The sequence below is a fragment of the Paramisgurnus dabryanus genome, chromosome 2 (genome assembly GCF_030506205.2).
Source record: "Paramisgurnus dabryanus chromosome 2, PD_genome_1.1, whole genome shotgun sequence".
NCBI classification, from domain to species: Eukaryota; Metazoa; Chordata; class Actinopteri; order Cypriniformes; family Cobitidae; genus Paramisgurnus; species Paramisgurnus dabryanus.
In genome coordinates, this window is record NC_133338.1 from 1,573,811 (window position 1) to 1,593,824 (window position 20,014).

A 20,014-nucleotide genomic window follows, 5' to 3' on the forward strand; every position below is an offset into this window, starting at 1 on the left:
CATACTTCACTCGTTTTACATCGCAATATATTTTTAAACACATTCAAAGAAGGAATTATTTCTAGTGGAGAAATGGGTTGAAATGTGTTCTGAGTGTACTCTAGGTACGTCTAGTGTAATGCCAATTGACGATCTGGTGCTTTAGTTCTTTTAACACAAGCATAAAAGCCTAGTAATATAATGTGGAAGCATACAAAGCAGTGCCTTCACAGAAATATATGCATTTTACTTCTTTGATATAAAGAGGTCCAACCTACACAGTTATATAACAAACAATGATGAGTATGTGAACAAGCATTTGCTATAAAATGCAATGCATAAAGCAATATATAAACACAATCTAATCTTTTTAATAAATATATAGAAGCATGCATATATAAATGATATCACCAAAATCTAAAATGGGTAAAAAGTACTCTGTATAATTTTTTTCTAGCTCCAAATGAAAAGCATTTTTTTTTTGCAAAAGAGAAAATCCATTCTTGTTTTTATAGTTTTTACTATGTAATCAATATGAACATCGAATGCCAACTTTTCATCTATCCATATTCCTAAATATTTGTAAGTTGTTACTCTTTTTATATGCACATCATTAATAGTAACGATAGATGGAACAGTGATTATAGAACGACTACGCAAAAATAAAAATAATATTTTTGCATTTAAAACTAATTTTAATTGGAGTAAATTATGCTGAAAAGTTTAAAAAAAATGCTGGAGAATTTCAATAGCTTGTGATAAAGAGGATGCAGTTGAGTAAATAATTGTATCGTCATCATAAAAATGTAACTTTGCAGATTTTATACCCTGGCATAAATCATTTATAATAATAGAAAATAGAAGTGTGGCCAGTCAAGAACCTTGAGGAACACCCTTCTTGACTATTAACACCCTTTTTGACTAATAACACAGATGAAATATAATTATCTAAAGCAACACATTGCATTCGATCAAATAAATAATATTTAAACCAACTTAAAGCTGAATTACAGAGACCTTTGAAGTTTCTATAACAATTAGTCATGATCCACTAAGTCTCATGCTTTTGTCAAATCAACAAACAAGGCCACACAATGCTGTCTTTCATGGAGAGCAGTTATTAAATAATTTGTAATAAGTTGTAGTAGCTGTTATTGTACTATGACCCACTCTAAAACCTGACTGAAATGTGATTAAAATATTATGACTAACTAGGTATTCTTTTATTTAGTCATTTACTATAGATTCCAAAACTTTTGCTAATATTGTGTGATATTGTATTTTGTCTAAAGAAATCTAAAATTATCAATGTTTTCTTTCACTGGCTTTCACTCATTCCCCATCAGCCTTTTTTGTAAAAGTTGCCTTCCAGCCCTCCAAAGTTTCACAAAATGCATTCCAGAAAAAAACTTTAAAAAATATATAAACATACAAATATATCAAATGAAAGAACAGACCCTCTGCTTTCAAAAAAAGAAAAAAAAACTAAACAAAGAAACAAACAAAATGGGAAATAATTCATCATATCTTTCTTTTTTCTTTTTTAATAAACTCTTAAATATGGGTATTTTTCTTAAAAAATACAAAACTTTTAACAAAAAGCAGAAATAACTGCATTTTTATGAAGGAATTTTGTTAGAGATCAGATTCAGAATGATTATCAAAACATACACGGAGTGTAAAATGAATAAATAATAATAAGAGTTGTGGATAATCGCGGTATTACAGATTACCATAAAAATTTATCAGTAACACGTTTTTTTCATGCAAATGTTTTCTCTTAATTGACGAGATAACTTGTCAGTTGGGTGTTTCATTTAAATTTCAGAACATTTCAAAAGAAACACCCAAAACTACTCTGTAAAAAATATTTGTTGATTCAATAAAGTAAGTTACCTAGTTGCCTTCAAATTTTGAGTTAATTCTACTTAAAAATATTAGTTTACTCAAAACAGCTGTGTAAAATGGTTGTGTCGCCTCATATTTTTAAGTTGAATTAACTCAAAATTTTAAGGCTACCATGTAACTTATTTTCTTAAGTTGAGCCAACTTCATTAAGATTGTGTGTGTATTTGGTACCATAATGAAGACAAATGTTGATACGTTAAATTCTGAAGGGAATTAATTGATTTATGTTCTCTAACATGTAAAATGAGAAAATGAAAATAAGGTCAATAATTAGATTTCTGCTGTCCATGTTAACAAAGTAATTGTTTCTTTGTTTTTTATATATTAAACTATTTTTTATAACAGTAAAATCTAGCTTTAAAATAAATCTGCTCATATAAAACAGACAACATCCTGTTCACCGTGAAACTTTATATAATAATATAAAATTATTGTCATATATATGTAGTGAGTTATTTACTTTATATATTACACATTTCACATTGTTGGATTAACAGAAGAAATTGTCATTGTATCTGAATTATTGATATCTCTGTTGACATGAGGATTAAAATATGGACATATTGTTCCATTGAATCTACACTGAGTGAATGTGTAAATATGTGACTGATAGTTCATATTATAGAAGGAGATGAGAGCGTTGTCATAGTCAACAAACACTCCCACCTTCTGAGGTTTGGTGGAGAGATGCAGATGAATGGGATTTTCTTCAAAAGCTCCATACGTGTTTGGACCGCAGAACACAATGGTCCAGTAACCTTCACTGGGTTTGTAGAAGACCGTTCCTCTCCTTTTTGCATTTTTTCTCACTACGCCCAGTTCCCAGCCCGTTCTCTGTCCTACCTCCACCAACCAGAATTCTCTTCCAGATGTGATATGAGACCTTCCCAGGACTCCAGCCACCAGATCAGATCGTCTGGGGCTGATCTGGATGCCTTGAGTGTTTCCTCTGACTCTTACAGATTTGCCATCTTGAGACACTTCCAGAGCTGGATGTGCGGTTTCTTCATCCAGAGTCACATTCACTGTGGAAAGAAAAGAATCTCAGTTAAGAAAAGTTTGAGAGCTTCATAAATCAATATAATGATTCAGGAATTGATTCTTACCTAAAAACCTCTGAATCCTGTTCATTTCTGTAAAAAAGTTAAAAGACTTTGAAGTTACTTTAAAAAATGCCATGACACTATCAGTGATATTTAGATCAGTGAACCCGACACAAAACATCACTACTGTCAATCATCATCATCTCTCACCAATAGAGTGAAGATTCTCCACTTGAGTTCTAATAGAAGTCAAAACAGATGTGGTTATATTTCTCATGGAGCCAAAGTTTAGTTCAGTGTCAATAGAAACTCTCAAATCATCTCTGAGTTCAGCAGGCACAGATGAATACGACTGAAAGAATAACAAAAACAGTACATGACATGTATATACAGTATTATAATTCACATTATATGATTGGTCTGATCTGATCTCTCTGTTGCTTGATGACATGAAATCCTGATTGTTTGAAACAGAAGGAAACCAACAGCAAATCTTGTCTCAAACGTAATGCCAAGTTCAGACTGCATGATTTTCAAACTAGTTAGGTCACAGATTTTTTTCACACTGCGGGACTTTCTGGGGAAGCGTTCAGTCACTGCTATTTCAGACTGCACTCTGGATCGGCGACATGGGGTTTCATGAAACTACGTCTCACAACCAAACTACGTCTCACAACCAAACGCACGTGAAAAGTGACATGATGGAAACAACGCTGATGGAACAGACAACTTTTTAAAAATGTAATTATTTTTTATACCAAAACTTATAGTCATATAATAGTTAACCTCTTAACATTATAAATCAGCATAAATGACAGCTTAATGTATTTTCATGTTTTTACTACATTACATAAAAAAAGTTTGTGCTGCTTTTTTGTCACTGGTGTTACCTATATTTTAGATGACAATTCAGGCTTCCCAGAATGTAATTTGACTATTTAATTTGCATACATAATTCAAGAAAGAATAAGTTAATGTAATATTAAGAAATTGTCTTGATTAGTAATAATTTACTTTAAACAGGCATGTGTAAAGTTCTATTTGTCATGAGTCTGGTTTTCTCTGTCTCCCTCTCTCTCTCTCTCTCTCTCTCTCTCTCTCTCACACACACACACACACACACACACACATATACACACACTCACTCACACACCCCTCATTGCTGGCTCTCATTGACCCGGGAGCCGAGGGCAACTTCATCGATGAGGGGTGGGCCCACCAGCACAAGATCCCATTGGTCGATTTGCCGGATGCTGCTTCTGTTTTTGCCCTGGATGGCAGAGAGCTCACCACTGTTCGCAGCGCCACCTGTCCGGTTAGTCTTACTGTTTCCGGTAATCATCAAGAGACTGTTTCTTTTTTTGTTTTTCAATCTCACTATACCCCCATAGTATTAGGACATCCCTCACTTGTTCTTCATAATCCTCAGATAGACTGGGTCAAGGGGGCCGTTCATTCATGGAAATTGTCTTGTCATACTAATTGTCTGGTGTCTGCTGTGTCTCCCGTTTCCTCCGTTTCTGTTTTTCAGGAGGAGCCAGGTGATTTGTCCCGGAGGAGTACCATGATCTGCGATCAGTCTTCAGCCATTCCCGGGCGGTTTCTCTACCACCTCACCGTCCCTACAATTGCGCTATTGAGCTCCTTCCCAACACCACGCCCCCCCCACGGCAGACTTTACTCTCTCTCTTCGCCCTAGCGAGAGGCTCTGGAGAAATACCTCACAGAGTCTCTTGACGTGGGTATTATTGTTTCCTCTTTGTCTCCCGTCGGCGCTGGGGTTTTTTTCGTCAAGAAGAAGGAAGGGTCTTTGCGTCCGTGTATCGATTATCGGGGGCTGAACGACATAACAGTGAAGAATCGCTATACTCTTATGTCGTCTGCTTGCGAGATCTTACAGGGCGCAAAGATCTTTACTAAATTGGACGTGCGTAACGCCCACCACCTAGTATGCATTAAGGAGGGGGACAAGTGGAAGACCACATTTAACACCCCTGTCGGTCAATTCGAATATCGGGTTTTACCGTTCGGGCTCGTCAACGCCCCCTCCGTCTTTCAGGCTTTAGTTAACGATGTCTTGAGAGACATGCTGAACGTCTTTGTATTTGTGTATATTGATGACATTCTAATTTTCTCACCGTCTCCTCAGGTACACGTACGACACGTTCGCCGGGTCTTACAGCGCTTACTAGAAAATCCCCTTTTTGTTAAGGCTGAGAAGTGTGTCTTTCACGCTCGATCGGTTACGTTTCTCGGTTCGGTCGTTTCTGCGGAGGGGATTCATATGGATCCTGATAAGGTCCAGGCGGTTCTAAATTGGTCGGTTCCCGAGTCTCGAGTCGTGCTTCAGAGATTTCTGGAGTTTATTGGGGTGGGGGCTGTATTGTCGCACCGTCTTTGCCCCACGCAGCGCAACTATGACGTTGGTAACCGAGAGCTTTTGGCGATCCGTCTAGCGCTCGGTGAATGGCGACACTGGCTCGAGAGAGGATCATCGCAACCTGGAGTACATTCGCTCGGCTTGACGTCTGAGCACCCGTCAGGCCCGTTGGGCTTTATTTTTCGACCGTTTTGACTTCTCGATTTCTTTAAGACCCAGCTCGAAGAATGGTAAGCCCGACGCTCTTTCCCGGCAGTTCGACCCTTCATAGGGTGTCCCTACCTACGAGGAGATTTTACCTCAACACTGTGTGGTCGGGGCAGCCATCTGGGGGGTGGAGCGGGCGGTTAAACAAGCGCTTTCTCAGATCAAGACTGAGAACGGAGCATTATTTGTTGTGTATATAAAAATGCGTATTTTGCAGCGATTTTTGTGTGAGCATACCAGTGAACACCCCTGACCACTCGGTGAGTTTCACGTCTTTGTAAACGAAAGTTTAATGCATTTTAGGAAGGATTGTTCCAGTGCACCATTAAACCCATTGTAAAGGTGGGAGGTGAAACACAAACCCCCAAAATTCTCGGGGCAGCCGCATATGTCGAAAATTTCAGTCAAAACCGTTCTATTTCATCATAAACAATCTGAAAACGGCTTTAAGTGTAAAATACCGAACTTGTCCTTTAAGTCCTCGCATGAAATTATCAAATTATTTATCAAATTGCTAAAAGATGAGGAGAAAGTGCACACTCACTATGTGCTTTTCAAAACAGCCATGCCTACAATGAATGTTTGACCCAGGAAGAAGTTGGTAAGGATGTTGATTTTTTCAAAGTGGTGGTTTTTATAAATTGTAACACCAGTGACATGGAATTAAGGGACAGGTAATCCCTGTAAATTATTTATAATATTTAGTTGATATTTTCGTTTTTTAAGTAGTCCACTAAATAACTGTACTACTTCCCTTTCTATTAAGACACTTAAAGGGGGAGAATAATATTTTTTTTCCTCAAAATATGTCACTAAACTACGACTCCTGACCCGAGGGACAAGCCAATTTCATGGTACTGACCGTGTTCTACAATATATATAAAAAATGGTTTGCAATATAGCTGTCTTACATATGGTTTTTTAATAATAAAACACTTCAATTAAAACAAAAAAACATATATTTTGTGTCATTATCTGACAATTTTAAGTGTTTTTCCTGGTGGTTGGGGCTGGGACAGGAAAGCCACCATTTTCATAGAATGACCCTTGACTGTGATTTTGGCCATTTGTCTACGATTTCTCAAAACCTGTCGGCGAATTAAAATCAGGGCTAAAATTATGCAGTATGCATAACTCTCTGTATATGAACTCAAAGCTGTTATGTGAATAAAACTCATAATCAAGCTATAGTATAAATCACTGTCCTGATATTCAGTATAAAAGCACTCTCTCTTGTGTGAAAATGCTTTACACAATATTAGTGTCTGACCCGAAGAAAGAGGACGTCGTCGTCTTCATTCTGAGTTTGATTCAGATGATTGATGGTTTCTCTATGATGTAAATTGTTTCTTAGTATCTTCTGTGTCTTCTCTTCCATCTCTCTCTCCAGACTCCTCCTTCTACTCTCTAGAGGAGCAAGCAGCTCCTCCTCAGCTCTCCTCATAACATTCATCACTGCAGCAAACACCTTATTTATCTCTGTCTGCTCTCTGTTTATCTCAGCCTGTAAAGAGTAGAGAAACGAATGATCATTCTCTGTGACTTTATATAGACTCTTGTTCAGACAATACAGCTAGCAGCTTTCAGAGCTTGTTTCCGAATGTCTGATTTGCATTGCATTTAATTTCATTAGATCTATGACAGTGAAATACCCTAGCAGTTTTACTGCAAAGCTATTACTATACTATATTACTATAGCTTTAACTATAAAGGTGACAACATGTAATCATAGAAATAACTACATACAGTATGTTTTCTTTAAGAGGTGGTTTACATTTGGCATCTTATGGCACTAATATGCTATTATAAATGTAGCCAGGGGGCAAGCACGCTCAAAAAGAAAGTGACGTGGTCGCATCGCTCTTTTTTCCAGGTGTATTGGCACCACAGCGAGTTGAAAATATTTCAACTTTTCACATCTGCACCACATCATGTGACAAGAACCAGACAGATCGGCTTACCCATCCGTCTGTTAGCTGCCTTGACATGTCAAGATCACATATATTCCAGCACATATACACTCTCAGAAATAAAGGGACAAAACTGTACCTTTTCTGTCACTGGGGCTGTACCCTTTCAAAAAATACAGCTTTGCACCTAAGGATTTCATTTTAGTACCTCAGAGGTACATACTGGGACCAAAGAGAGCTTATTAGTACCTCAACAATACATATTAGTATCTCAAAGGTACATATTGGTACTAAATGTTTACATATCTGTACCTAATGGTCCATACAAATACCTTTTTAAAGGGTGCTGCCCCACTGACAGCTAGGGTACATATTTTGACTTTTTTCTAACAATGTAGGTCCTTAAGGTACGGTAATCTACCCAAAATTGTATTCTGTTTTGTAGTCCTGTAAAGGTATCAAACTGAAACTTAGGGTACAGCCCCAGTGACAGAAAAGGACCAGTTTCGTATCTTTATTTCTGACAGTGTAGAGCCTTTTTTACCAGAGTACCAACACATCTCGACTGTGTCTGTTCCTCGAACAAATAAATACAGAGCACCGTTTACCCCGTCTCGTACAAATATTATTAACATAAAATTAGAACATTAACAGATGAAACTCAAAAATTAAAATTAACATTAGATCGCTTACCAACAGTGGTGGACGAATTACACAAATCGTGTACTTGAGTAAAAGTAAAGATACCCAGGGTAAAATATTACTCAAGTGAAAGTAGAAGTACTTGCTTAAAATTTTTACTTGAGTAAAAGTACAAAAGTATCTGCCTCAAAATGTACTTAAGTACAAAAGTACTGTGATTTATTATGGCCGTATCATTTTTGTCACAAAACTCAAATAATGTGAAATAACTCTCTTGGCTTACCAATCAATTAATAAAAGGACATTTATAAATCAGACACTGATGTCTATTAAAATTATCATAATCCTAAAACCTTAAAAACAAAAAATTTCCTTTAGCATCAAATGAAATAACAGGATTTGAGAGCAGTAAGTCTAATTTCAAGATTTATTTGTTAAATAATTTATCAGTTTAAGTGTAATAAAAACTTGACTTAAGCACAGGTTCACAATAGTTTTCAAACATTAAATACATAACGTTATCTAGAAATCAGTCTCCCTTTCTTTGACAAATAAAACAAGCCTTAAAGAATATAATTTCAAAAATGTTTCATGTGCTTTAGCATGTCATATGTATATTGTAATACATAATTAAATGTATTTATATATTTTGGAAGCAAAACTATTATATGAAAATATTAATAACAATAGGGAGCACTCCAATCCACCTGACTGTTTAAGCATCATACACTGCATGGCTAGTCAAAATGTCATTTATATTTTACAACAGTGTTGATAGTGATTAATTGTCATTTCAAAATAACAGAGCACTGAGCTTAATCAAATACAATGAACTTAAGTGAAACAGCTAACTATACGGCTAAAAATAGCTTCAGCCTGTATAGCTTAAAGTTCATTCATGATAACGTCGTATATATTTTAGCAACACAATTAACAGTTTTCTGCAAGCTACTGTTAAGATTGCTCATTTAAAAATATAACCAGAATAAAAATGGCTTACCTCTACGCGTTTCCTTAGATTTGAAAGAGTATTATTTTAAAACGAAATAGCACAGTTTCAAAGCAGGCAGAGAAGACACGAATGACTCGTTCTTTTGTTCAAGGACTTAAAAAAACTCGCGTTAATAAGGCCATTGTTGTTGTGACGGGTCAGTTATCTCCTCCGTTGTTTTTGAATGCAGTTTCATTCTCCAAACGATGCATTGGCTGGCTGCTGCACTCGCGTGACTCGCGTAGCTTACGTGAAACAGCGCGGCAACCAAAACAAGTTCGAAACTAAGCGCATGCTGTACCCTTTTGACGCATCACGTGTGCATCTTAGTTTTTTTGTGCAGCTTTAGTTTGCCCAGTTACGTTTTTTATCCACTGATAAATAAAAAGGAACGACCGATTTTTTAAAATGTAGTGGAGTAAAAAGTAAGATATTTGACTTTAAAATGTAGTAAAGTAAAAGTAAAAGTCTCCCAAAATAAAAGTACTTGAGTAAAGTACAGATACGCGAAAAAACTACTTAAGTACAGTAACGAATTACATTTACTTCGTTACTGTCCACCACTGCTTACCAATAAAGAACCTATTATCAATGAAATAATTACTGACCAAACTTAGATGCACTCTGTTTAACAGAGACCTGGCTTAAAGCAGACGATTACATCAGTTTAAACGAATCCACCCCACAAGACTATTACTATTAACACGTTCCTCGTCTAAAAGGGAGAGGGGGTGGTGTAGCTACAATATACAACAAAATATTTAAAGTAAACCATAAATCCAAACAAAAATTTAATTTGTACTACTATTAAATATGGAAATAATTGATCATAACAACAAACAGCTTTCGTTCATTTTAGCTACCATCTACAGGCCTCCAGGCCACCACACAGATTTTCTTAAAGAAATCTGAGATTTCCTATCTGAGCTTACAGTCACTGTAGATAAAGCTCTTATCGTTGGTGATTTTAATATCCATGTGGATAACCCAAAAGATGCATTAGGAAGTGCGTTTATGGATGTTCTAAATTCTCTCGGTATTAAACAAAACTTGTCAGTGCCCATGCATACGCGTAAGCACACATTAGACTTAATTCTGTCACTCTGACTCAATATTAATGACATCGAAATATCACCTCAGAGCGATGCAGTTTCAGACCATTGCCTTGTGTGTACTTCTAAATAGGATCACTCAGTCTACAACATGCTACAGATTAGCCAGAACAATAATTTCCACCACTAACGATAGCTTTATTAGCACTCTTCCAGACCTGTCTCAAATGAAACATGTAGCAGATAAGCGTGAAGATCTGGATATTATAATAGAAAACCTGCACAATGTTTGTTCTAGCATGTTGGATGCCGTTGCTCCCATTCGAAAAAAGAGAATCAAAGAAAAACGCCAGCTCCATGGTATGACCATCATACTGCAGCCCTTAAAAAAGTAGCTAGAAAGATGGAAAGAAACTACCAAGGCACAAAGAGGTATGGCGTTCAGCATGGAAAGAGACTGTTCAACACTACAGACAGGCTATAAAAACCACCAGATCTACCTATCTCAGTACGCTTATTAAAGAAAATCATAACAACCCTCGTTTCCTCTTTAGCACAGTTGCGAAACTGACTAGAAACAAAGAACAAACAGAAACCAATAGTAAACTCCAACACAATTGTAACGACTTCATGAACTTCTTTACTAACAAAATTACAGTTATCAGGGAAAACATAGAAACTACGCAAGCAGCCACCATTCTACCCAATAGTTTAACACATTTAACACTAGACTACCATACGAACATCTTGAGTCATTTAAACCTACTACAATAAAAGAGCTCTCTAAACTAGTAACATCATCAAAATCATTGTCCTGTATATTAGACCTCGTTCCCACAAAATTACTTAAAGAGGTATTTCATATAGTGTCAGACACAGTACTAAATAACTTTAACTCATCTCTAGAATTAGGATACGTTCCAACAGCTTTCAAACTAGCAGTTATTAGACCGCTCATTAAAAAACCAAACCTTGACCAGGGAGATCATAATAACTTTAGACCAATCTCAAATCTACCTTTTCTTTCCAAAATATTAGAAAAAGTAGTGGCAAGCCAGCTACGCACATTCATAGCGAATAATAATACATATGAAAAGTTCCAATCAGGATTCAGGCCCCACCATAGCACAGAGACAGCGCTGCTTAGAGTTACAAATGACCTCCTTTTAACATCCGAAAGTGGTGAAATATCAATCCTTATATTACTAGACCTTAGTGCAGCCTTTGACACAATAGATCACAGAATCTTACTCAATAGACTAGAAAACTATGCTGGCATCAGTGGGCAGGCGTTAGCCTGGTTTAGATCATATCTAACCAATCGATATCACTTTGTTTATGTAAACGAGGAAGAGTCATATCACTCCTCCGTTAAATACGGGGTACCACAGGGATCAGTTTTAGACCCTATCCTATTCTTGTTATATATGTTACCTCTAGGAGACATTATCAGGAAACATAACATAAGTTTTCACTGCTATGCGGATGATACCCAGCTTTACATCTCGTCACATCTTAGCGAAACCCACCAGTTTGCTAAGCTAACAGACTGCATTAGTGATATTAGGGACTGGATGGCACATAACTTTCTTATGCTAAACTCCAATAAGACTGAGATACTTATTATTGAACCAAATCGCTCCAAACATAATGGGCCCTATTTTAATGATCTGAAACGCAAGTGCTAAGCGCAAAGCGCAAGTGACTTTGTGGGCGGATCGTGGGCGCTGTTGCTATTTTCCCGGCGGGAGAAATAACTCTTGCGCCAGGCGCAAATCAATAAGGGGTTGGTCTGAAGTAGGTTCATTATTCATAGGTGTGGTTTGGGCGTAACGTCAAATAAACCAATCAGAACGCTATCCAACATTCCCTTTAAACGCAAGGGCGCAAGTTCCATGGCGGGTTGCTATTATTATGATGGATTTACCAGGCGCACGGACCCAAGAAACGCAAGCAAGGTCCAACCCGAAAGTACACTTACAAATCAAGTTCATATACATTAAGGTTTCTTATGAAAACATTTTAATTATTATTTACATAAAATAAACGTAATACAGCCACACAACAAACTTATGAAAATATTTTAATAGTTATTTGCATGAGAATTTTTTAACGCAGCCACACAGTAAATAAAAACTATCACCACAATGCTCACCACTATGATTCCCCTTATCTCATGTGTTAATATTTTTTATTGTAACAATTTATGATTTGCAAAAATAGCTGTTGCATCTGTGTAGATTAGATAAGCAAATTGTGTGCACGTTGTGCACGCTATACATTATGGTCAAGCATGCGCCCTTAAAATAGCATAATAGAATAGAATAGAATAGACTTTATTTGTCATTGTGCAGTAGTACTGTACAACGAAATTTACGTGTGCAACCTCTAAAACAATACTCCCTTACATAAACACACACTCACACAATAAATAAAATATAAAATATATAAAAAACATATAAAAAACAGGGCATCCAACTTTACTCTAAAGTCCCATTAAATAAAATCCCTATTTATAAAGTGCAAATGTGCTGACAGGTTGGTAGGGGTACATGGTTATTCAGTTCTGTGATGGCCCTGGGGATAAAACTATTTTGCAGCCTGGAAGTACGTGCTCTGAGAGCACGATACCGTCTGCCAGATGGGAGCAGAGAGAAAAGATGTTTTGAGGGATGTGTCTCATCTTGCAGAATGTTATGTGCTCTGCGGAGGCAGCGGATCGTGTAAATATCGTCCAGTCGGTGGAGAGGAAGTCCAATGATTTTTTCCGCAGATCTTATAACTCTGTCAAGAGATTTCCTATCTTTCCCTGTGCTGTTGGCATACCATGCAGTCATCCCATATGTTATGACACTCTCAATGGCACATTGGTAAAAGACTTTAAGAAGCTCAGCAGACAGGTTGTTCCTCTTAAGTGTTCTTAAAAAGTAAAGTCGCTGTTGCGCCTTTTTAACAATAGCGATTGTATTCATCTCCCATTTGAGGTCCTCTGAGATCAGTATCCCCAAGAATTTAAAACAAGATACCTTTTCCACTTCCTCACCATTAATGATGAGGGGTTGGGGGGACTCCTTACACCATCTGAAGTCCACTATCATCTCCTTTGTTTTTTTGACATTCATAGTCAAGTTGTTGTTTTTGCACCATCCTGTCAGTCTGTCAACTTCATCTCTGTAGGCGTTCTCATCATTATTTGAGATTTCTCCCACCACAGTTGTATCATCTGCAAATTTTATCGTTGTATTTGAAGGGTGGGTGGAGATGCAGTCATACGTGTAGATCAGGGGTGTCAAACATGCGGCCCGCGGGCCGGATACGGCCCGCAAAGGTGTTCAATCCGGCCCACATGATGATTCATACAGTTTTATTAAATATTAAATACATATTTTAAAAACCCTTTTAGGCGGGTGTCTAGTTCGTTTTTAATATGAGAGACTTGCGGAAAGCAGCAAAACGCGGAACATAGAGTAAACACGGTGCCCAAAAATCTTGCCGTTTAATTGTTACCGCTCCCCTAAAGATCCACTGATTCCAGTGATCCACTTCGTGTTTTCCCGCCCGCTCCGCAGCATCTCTGTGTCCACTCTCTGCCTGGAGAGCGAAGACGACAGTTTCCGAAGTTCGTTGCATTAACAGGTAGATTCATTACATTATATCAGTTGTTAAACCGCAGAATTAGTAATTTGTAAGTATGTTTATGTATTTCTTCCGGTAATGATTTGCTGTCAGTGTTCTAAAAGTGCTAACAACTTAGCAAGCAAACAACAAAATATCCACATTCTTATTTACGTTACAATGCTTGTCTAATCGATTTAATGTTCCCGATCAGATCTAAGTTAATATAAACACTAAATTTGCTGTTGTTGGCACACTTTGTAGACAAAAAATACAAAAAACACCAATGCCTTCACAAAATAACGACAGAGAACGGAAAGAGAGGCTTTTAGAAGCAGTTCAACATTGCAAACATGGATTCAAAGCTCCATCAAGCCAGCAGGTAAATCATATTGAATATTTAGCAGATTGTCACACTTTAATTCTTATTATATTTCCCATTATTATCACTTGTCTAAGTTGATGCTAGTAATATAACACATAATATTTATAATACTTTATTAAAACCATAATAATAGTACCACCACCCATAGTGCCATTTTTGGTTTGGGCCACTGCTCCATCTAGCATTTTCAAAATGACTGTTCTCATTACAAATATATTCCAAAGAAAAGTGAATGGTTTATAAATAATTTTGTCATTAAGGCAAAAGAAGTTAAATTAAAGCTTTTCAACCTATAAGGCCAGTGGGTTTTGTTCAGATGTAAATTTGTGTGTATAATATACAGTATGAGTGTGACCTTATGAAATGTAGTTTTCACAGAGCTGCGTGTTTCTCTGGTTTTCTTGCTAAACAAACTAATTAAGTGGTTTGTTTAGTTATTTTTAACACAATTATCAGCACACTAAGGTTTAAAAAAATTATCCGGCCCACACTTCATGGCGTTATTTACCATCCGGCCCACAGCCTAAAATGAGTTTGACACCCCTGGTGTAGATGGAATACAGCAACGGGCTCAACACGCATCCTTGTGGTGCTCCAGTGCTGGTGTACAGGCTTGAGGATTGGTGTGGGCCCAGTTTCACTGTCTGTGAGCGATCTGTCAAAAAATCCTTGATCCACATACACAGGCTGCTGCTGAGGCCCAAGTCAAGAAGTTTGGTGACCAGCTGGTTAGGAATGATAGTGTTGAACGCTGAGCTGTAATCTACAAAAAGTAGTCTCACGTATGTCTTCCCCTTGTCAAGGTGTGTCAACGCTTTATGGAGGACTGTAACGATAGCATCTTCTGTAGACCTATTTTCTCTATAGGCATACTGATGCTGGTCCAAGTTGATGGGAAGGACAGATTTAACGTGCTTCATCACCAGTCTCTCAAAGCACTTTGCGACAATGGGGGTGAGCGCCACAGGTCTGTAATCATTCAGGGTGCTGACGTGACTCTGTTTGGGCACTGGAATGATAGTTGCTGTTTTAAAGCAGGTCGGTACGGTTGATGTGGCCAGAGACATATTAAATATGTCTGCAAAGACATCTGCGAGCTGGTAGGCGCATTCTTTGAGCACTCTCCCCGGAATCGCATCAGGTCCCTCAGCCTTTCTAGTATTTACCGACCTAAAGCTGCATCTCACTTCCTCTACCGTTACCATCAATTTAGGGTCTGTATCAGCAAGGAGAGGAGCAGTTCCATTATCTGATCCTAATGTTTCAAAACGGGTATAGAAATGGTTGAGCTCTTCTGCCAAGGAGGCATTAATGTTTATAGGTGATTCACGACTGCCCCTGTAATTGGTGATTTGTTGTATTCCTTGCCACATACGTGTTGGATCTTTATTGGTAAAGTGGCCCTCTATCTTTTCCTTGTATGCTGCTTTTGCCCGCTTGATGCCCTTTTTCAAGTTGTACCTGGATGTGTTATATAATGCTCTGTCCCCGGATTTAAATGCTGTGTTGCGCTCCCTCAGAAGGACATGGACCTCTGCCGCCATCCAAGGTTTCCTATTGGGAGGGATCCTAATGCTTGTGTTAATAGTGATGTTTTCAACACAGGACCTAATATAACAGAGAACCGTAAAAGCATATTCATTCACATCCTGATTAAAAAACAAAGTCCAGTTTGTTCGTTCAAAACAGTCTTGTAACTGTAGAGATGCATCCTCAGACCACCTCTTAACAGTTCTCACAATAGTCTTCTGCTTTTTAATAACGGGGCGATACGCTGGAATCAGGGATAGTGACAAATGATCAGACTGTCCCAGGTGTGTGAGGGGGAAGGCTCTGTATCCCTTTTTAATATTAGAATATACACAGTCCAGTATATTATTCCCTCGTGTTGCACATTTGACATGCTGATCAAAGCTGGGTAACACTGTTTTAAGATTAACATGGTTAAAATCACCAGCCACAATAAAAATGCCTTCTGGATAATTATTTTCACGGCTCTTACCCGAGTCCTCTGTTCTGTCGCTCCGATGTAATGAGCGACCCGCTAGCTCAACTGCTGCGTCCGGGATTTTCTGGGTTTAGCCAACTTTCAGTAATGATTACCACAGAGCTATCCCGTATGTTTGTCCGGTTTGACAGATCTAGATGTAATTCATCCATCTTATTCACCAGGGATCGCGCATTTGCGACATAAAGGCTAGGAAGTGGTGGTCTGTTAGGAGCCCTCTTTAGCCTAGCCCAGACGCCCGACCTACAGCCACGCTTTTGTTTTCGTTCCCTTCGCCGCCTTCGGTGCTTGACATTTGGTGAAACAATCCATGTAGACGACGGTGCTCTTGCTATTCCTGGTAAGATATTATGCGAGTGTTGGAAGGCACTCGTTATAGGTACTTTGAATGTTCTCCCGATATACAGTAATTCCTCTCTGTTGTAGAATATATATGGTGTAGCCCGAGTAGACTTGACAACAAAAAATATTACAAACAGCAACCACATACAGCATTGTTTTAAGGAGCACTGAGCCGCTGCGACTATGCGCGCCGCCATCTTGCAAATACATTGAAAATAATGAACCACGCGCCACTGACTTTAGACTAGTTTTTTTTGGTCAGTGGCGCAATTGTTTTTTGAAACTGCAAAATAGCATCAGGTATGGTTTGCGCTGCAACACGCCTCCTTTTTTGCGTTGAACCGCCCAGGGAGCGCAAGTTCATTCCCTAGTTTGCCGACGTGCGTCTGTGGAGGGAAAAACCCGCTGTGCGCCGGTGCAAAATACGAATGATACATGCGTCACTGACAAAGTCAATTGCGCTGGGTGCAAGATAGGGCCCAATATGTCAGATTACAAGTTGCCCATAGATGGCTGCACGGTGGTGCCATCTTCCACAGTTAAGAATTTAGGCGTAATGTTCGACAGCAATCTATCTTTCAATAGTCATATCTCCAACGTCTGCAGCACAGCATTCTTCCATCTTAGAAATATCTCAAAAATATGCCATATGCTGTCTCCATCAGATGCAGAAAAGCTTATCCATGCTTTTATGACCTCTAGAATAGACTATGGTAACTCGTTACTCGGGGGATGTCATGCAAATCAGGTAAACAAGCTACAGCTGGTTCAAAACGCCGCCGCAAGAATGCTTACTCGATCTAAAAAGTATGACCACATTAGTCCAATTCTGGCATCTTTACAGTAAAATATCGCATACAATTTAAAATACTATTAATCACCTACAAAGTATTAAATGGCCTAGCACCCTTAAAGTATCTTAAAGAATTACTATCAGAACACAATCCACCACGTAAACTGCGATCACAAAATTGTGACCACTTAATTATCCCTAGACTATCAAAAGTGTCTACAGGTGGTAGATCCTTTTAATATCTAGCCCCTAAGCTCTGGAATGATTGACAAAATAATGTTCGAGTATCAGACACAGTCGATCAATTTAAAGCTAAACTTAAGACATTCTTCTTTAACAAAGCATTCACATAAAATGTCCAGTAAATGTACTTATCCCGCAATAGTTATTTTGTCTAGAACAAAGCACTCACATACCTTGTATGGGAAATATACTATTGCTGCAATAGGTAGCCTGTCTGGAACAGAGCGGATTTTAAACCACAATACTGTATGACACTTGCATTACATGCAATCCGCCCCTATGCTAATAGAATTCTGTTTTTTCTCCCTGCTCGTCCTCGACCCCGAGGACAATGAGACAAACAGACCCAGTTCCTGCTGCTGTGAAGGTCATCTCACCACTGATCTACTGGCTGTCCTTCTATGACCAGCCAATGCGCGACCAACGACCACCGGCTGAACTAGTTTAATCCGCTTACCCGCTTCCTATCCCTACCGTGTTTATATATATAAATATATATTAATCTCTCCCAAGGGGTTTTGTCCTTCTAAGAGTTTTTCCCACTGGGTTTTCTCCTAGGGTTTTTTTTTTACATTATTACTACGCTCACTTGTACGGTTTATCCTTAGCCGCTATATTCTAATTATTATATTATCTATTGATTTTCTGTGTTTTCCCCTACATCTACTCATGTAAAGCTGCTTTGAAACAATTAACAATTGTGAAAAGCGCTATATAAATCAAATTTAATTTAATTTATTTGAAGAACCAACAAATCAGCTTCACTCTTTACATATTACCATTGGGCCATGTAAACATTGGATCATTCTGTATTAACTCAAGATGAAGAAACAGCTGATCATAGCTGTACAGGAATACACAGAACGAATGAATTGTCAGTTTTGACGCAAATAGAAAAAACAATGAATGGTGGAGAGTGCGGAGAGTCACACGCCATCGGAGCGCAACCGGCCAAACGAGTTGGAAAGGACAAAAAGCAGTGCGGTTTTAGACATAAAATGGAACCGTCCCTACAGACACGTTCTCATCCATATTTCGCTATACAGTATCTGTACCGATATACTGACCTGATAGTTTGTCACTGTGTTCTGAAAATCCCCAAGTTGGTTTTCTCTTTGACTGATTATGCTTTCCAATCTTTTAATAGTATTTTGCTGTTCGGCATGTAGAAACACACACAAAGCTGTCAGAATACATGAATACCAAACTCAAACATATATATATTTTTTAATTATTTAATCAGATTTACATAAATTCACATTACTTCTGTGTTTGACGTTTATTAGATTTTATAGGTAATACCATTTCATACATTGAGACTATGTGCAATTAAAAGGTTCAACAAAGATGCTTAAAAAGTATAAAAATAAAAGAATGTAGACAGAATTATGCTTTTTTATATTTTTATGGTTAAAATATGGTTAAAAATTTAATCCAGGGGGCCATATATTACCCACTGTATTATTTTATATAAAAGTTTGTTACCTCTCTCCTCTGTCTCTCTCTCTCCACAGGTATGACATCTAGACCAGGTTTCACACATAAGGCACAGATGCAGCGTTGGTCTCGGGTTGAGTAGAAATCCAAGGGTCTGCCGTGGACACTGCACAATCTCTCATCCCATCTCTCCACTGGTTTTACCAGTCTATGACCCTTCAGCCTCTCCAAAGACTGATGCGGCCTCAGATGATGCTCACAGTATGAGAGTAAACAGGTCAAGCAGGACTTCACAGCTCTGAAAGACTGGTTTTCCTCACAGTTGTCGCAGGGGATCTCACCTCTTTGACCAGTGTAGAAATGCAGGTCAACCATCTGTGCCCGCTGAAGAACCTCGAGACTCATGTTTACGTGCTGATCCGAACAGCTCTGGATTAACAGATGGGGCACTGAAGTTGGTGAAAGATTGGGATTGTGTGAAAAGTTAAACCTGATGATTTTAATACTATACTATACTATACTGTACTATAAAACATACTGTAAAGTTTTACGATTCTCCTCTTTAGTTTAAAACAACTTTTACGCAACGCTGACTAATCATACAGTAAACCTTAAGTACTCTTGTCATTTGAATGTGTTCATTTGCTGATGGCTCATAGCAAGCATGCTGAGCTACAAATATTCTTCATTCCTCTCACTGATAGACTTTCCACCATGAGCAGGGTTGCCAGGTCCAAGAAAAATTTCCAGCCCAATGACAACTTAAAACCCGCCCCAAAAGGAATGAAAACTAGCCCAATTTTTACATTTGTCCAATCACAGTTGAAAACTGTGGGATTACAACAAAAGTCTGTAAAATAAACTCTTTCTATTGCTTTTAATGTACTTTCCAGATGAAATTTTTCTTAATGCACTTAAAGTGCTCTATTTTCACACACTATTCTGTTCTGTTCATACAAAAAAAATTAGTACTTTAGTACTTCTAAGTGTACCTAACCGTGCCACTTTGAGACAGTTTATAAACTCTGCCCTTTTAACTATCTCTGTATTTAAAAAAATATTTAACTTAAAAAAGATCA

General features: G+C 38.0%; 1 protein-coding gene across 1 annotated transcript; it reads right to left on the reverse strand.

The window, feature by feature from the left end:
- Window positions 1–2,334: 2,334 nt before the first annotated feature.
- Window positions 2,335–19,346, reverse strand: LOC135731363 (E3 ubiquitin-protein ligase TRIM21-like). Its single transcript, XM_073811781.1, has 6 exons — window positions 18,984–19,346; window positions 18,566–18,661; window positions 6,788–7,021; window positions 3,141–3,282; window positions 2,994–3,020; window positions 2,335–2,912 (listed from the first exon to the last, which is right to left on the reverse strand). The coding sequence occupies exons 1-6, from the start codon at window positions 19,338–19,340 to the stop codon at window positions 2,365–2,367; spliced, it is 1,404 nt and encodes a 467-aa protein (XP_073667882.1). The 5' UTR covers window positions 19,341–19,346; the 3' UTR covers window positions 2,335–2,364.
- Between the last annotated feature and the right edge of the window lie 668 nt (window positions 19,347–20,014).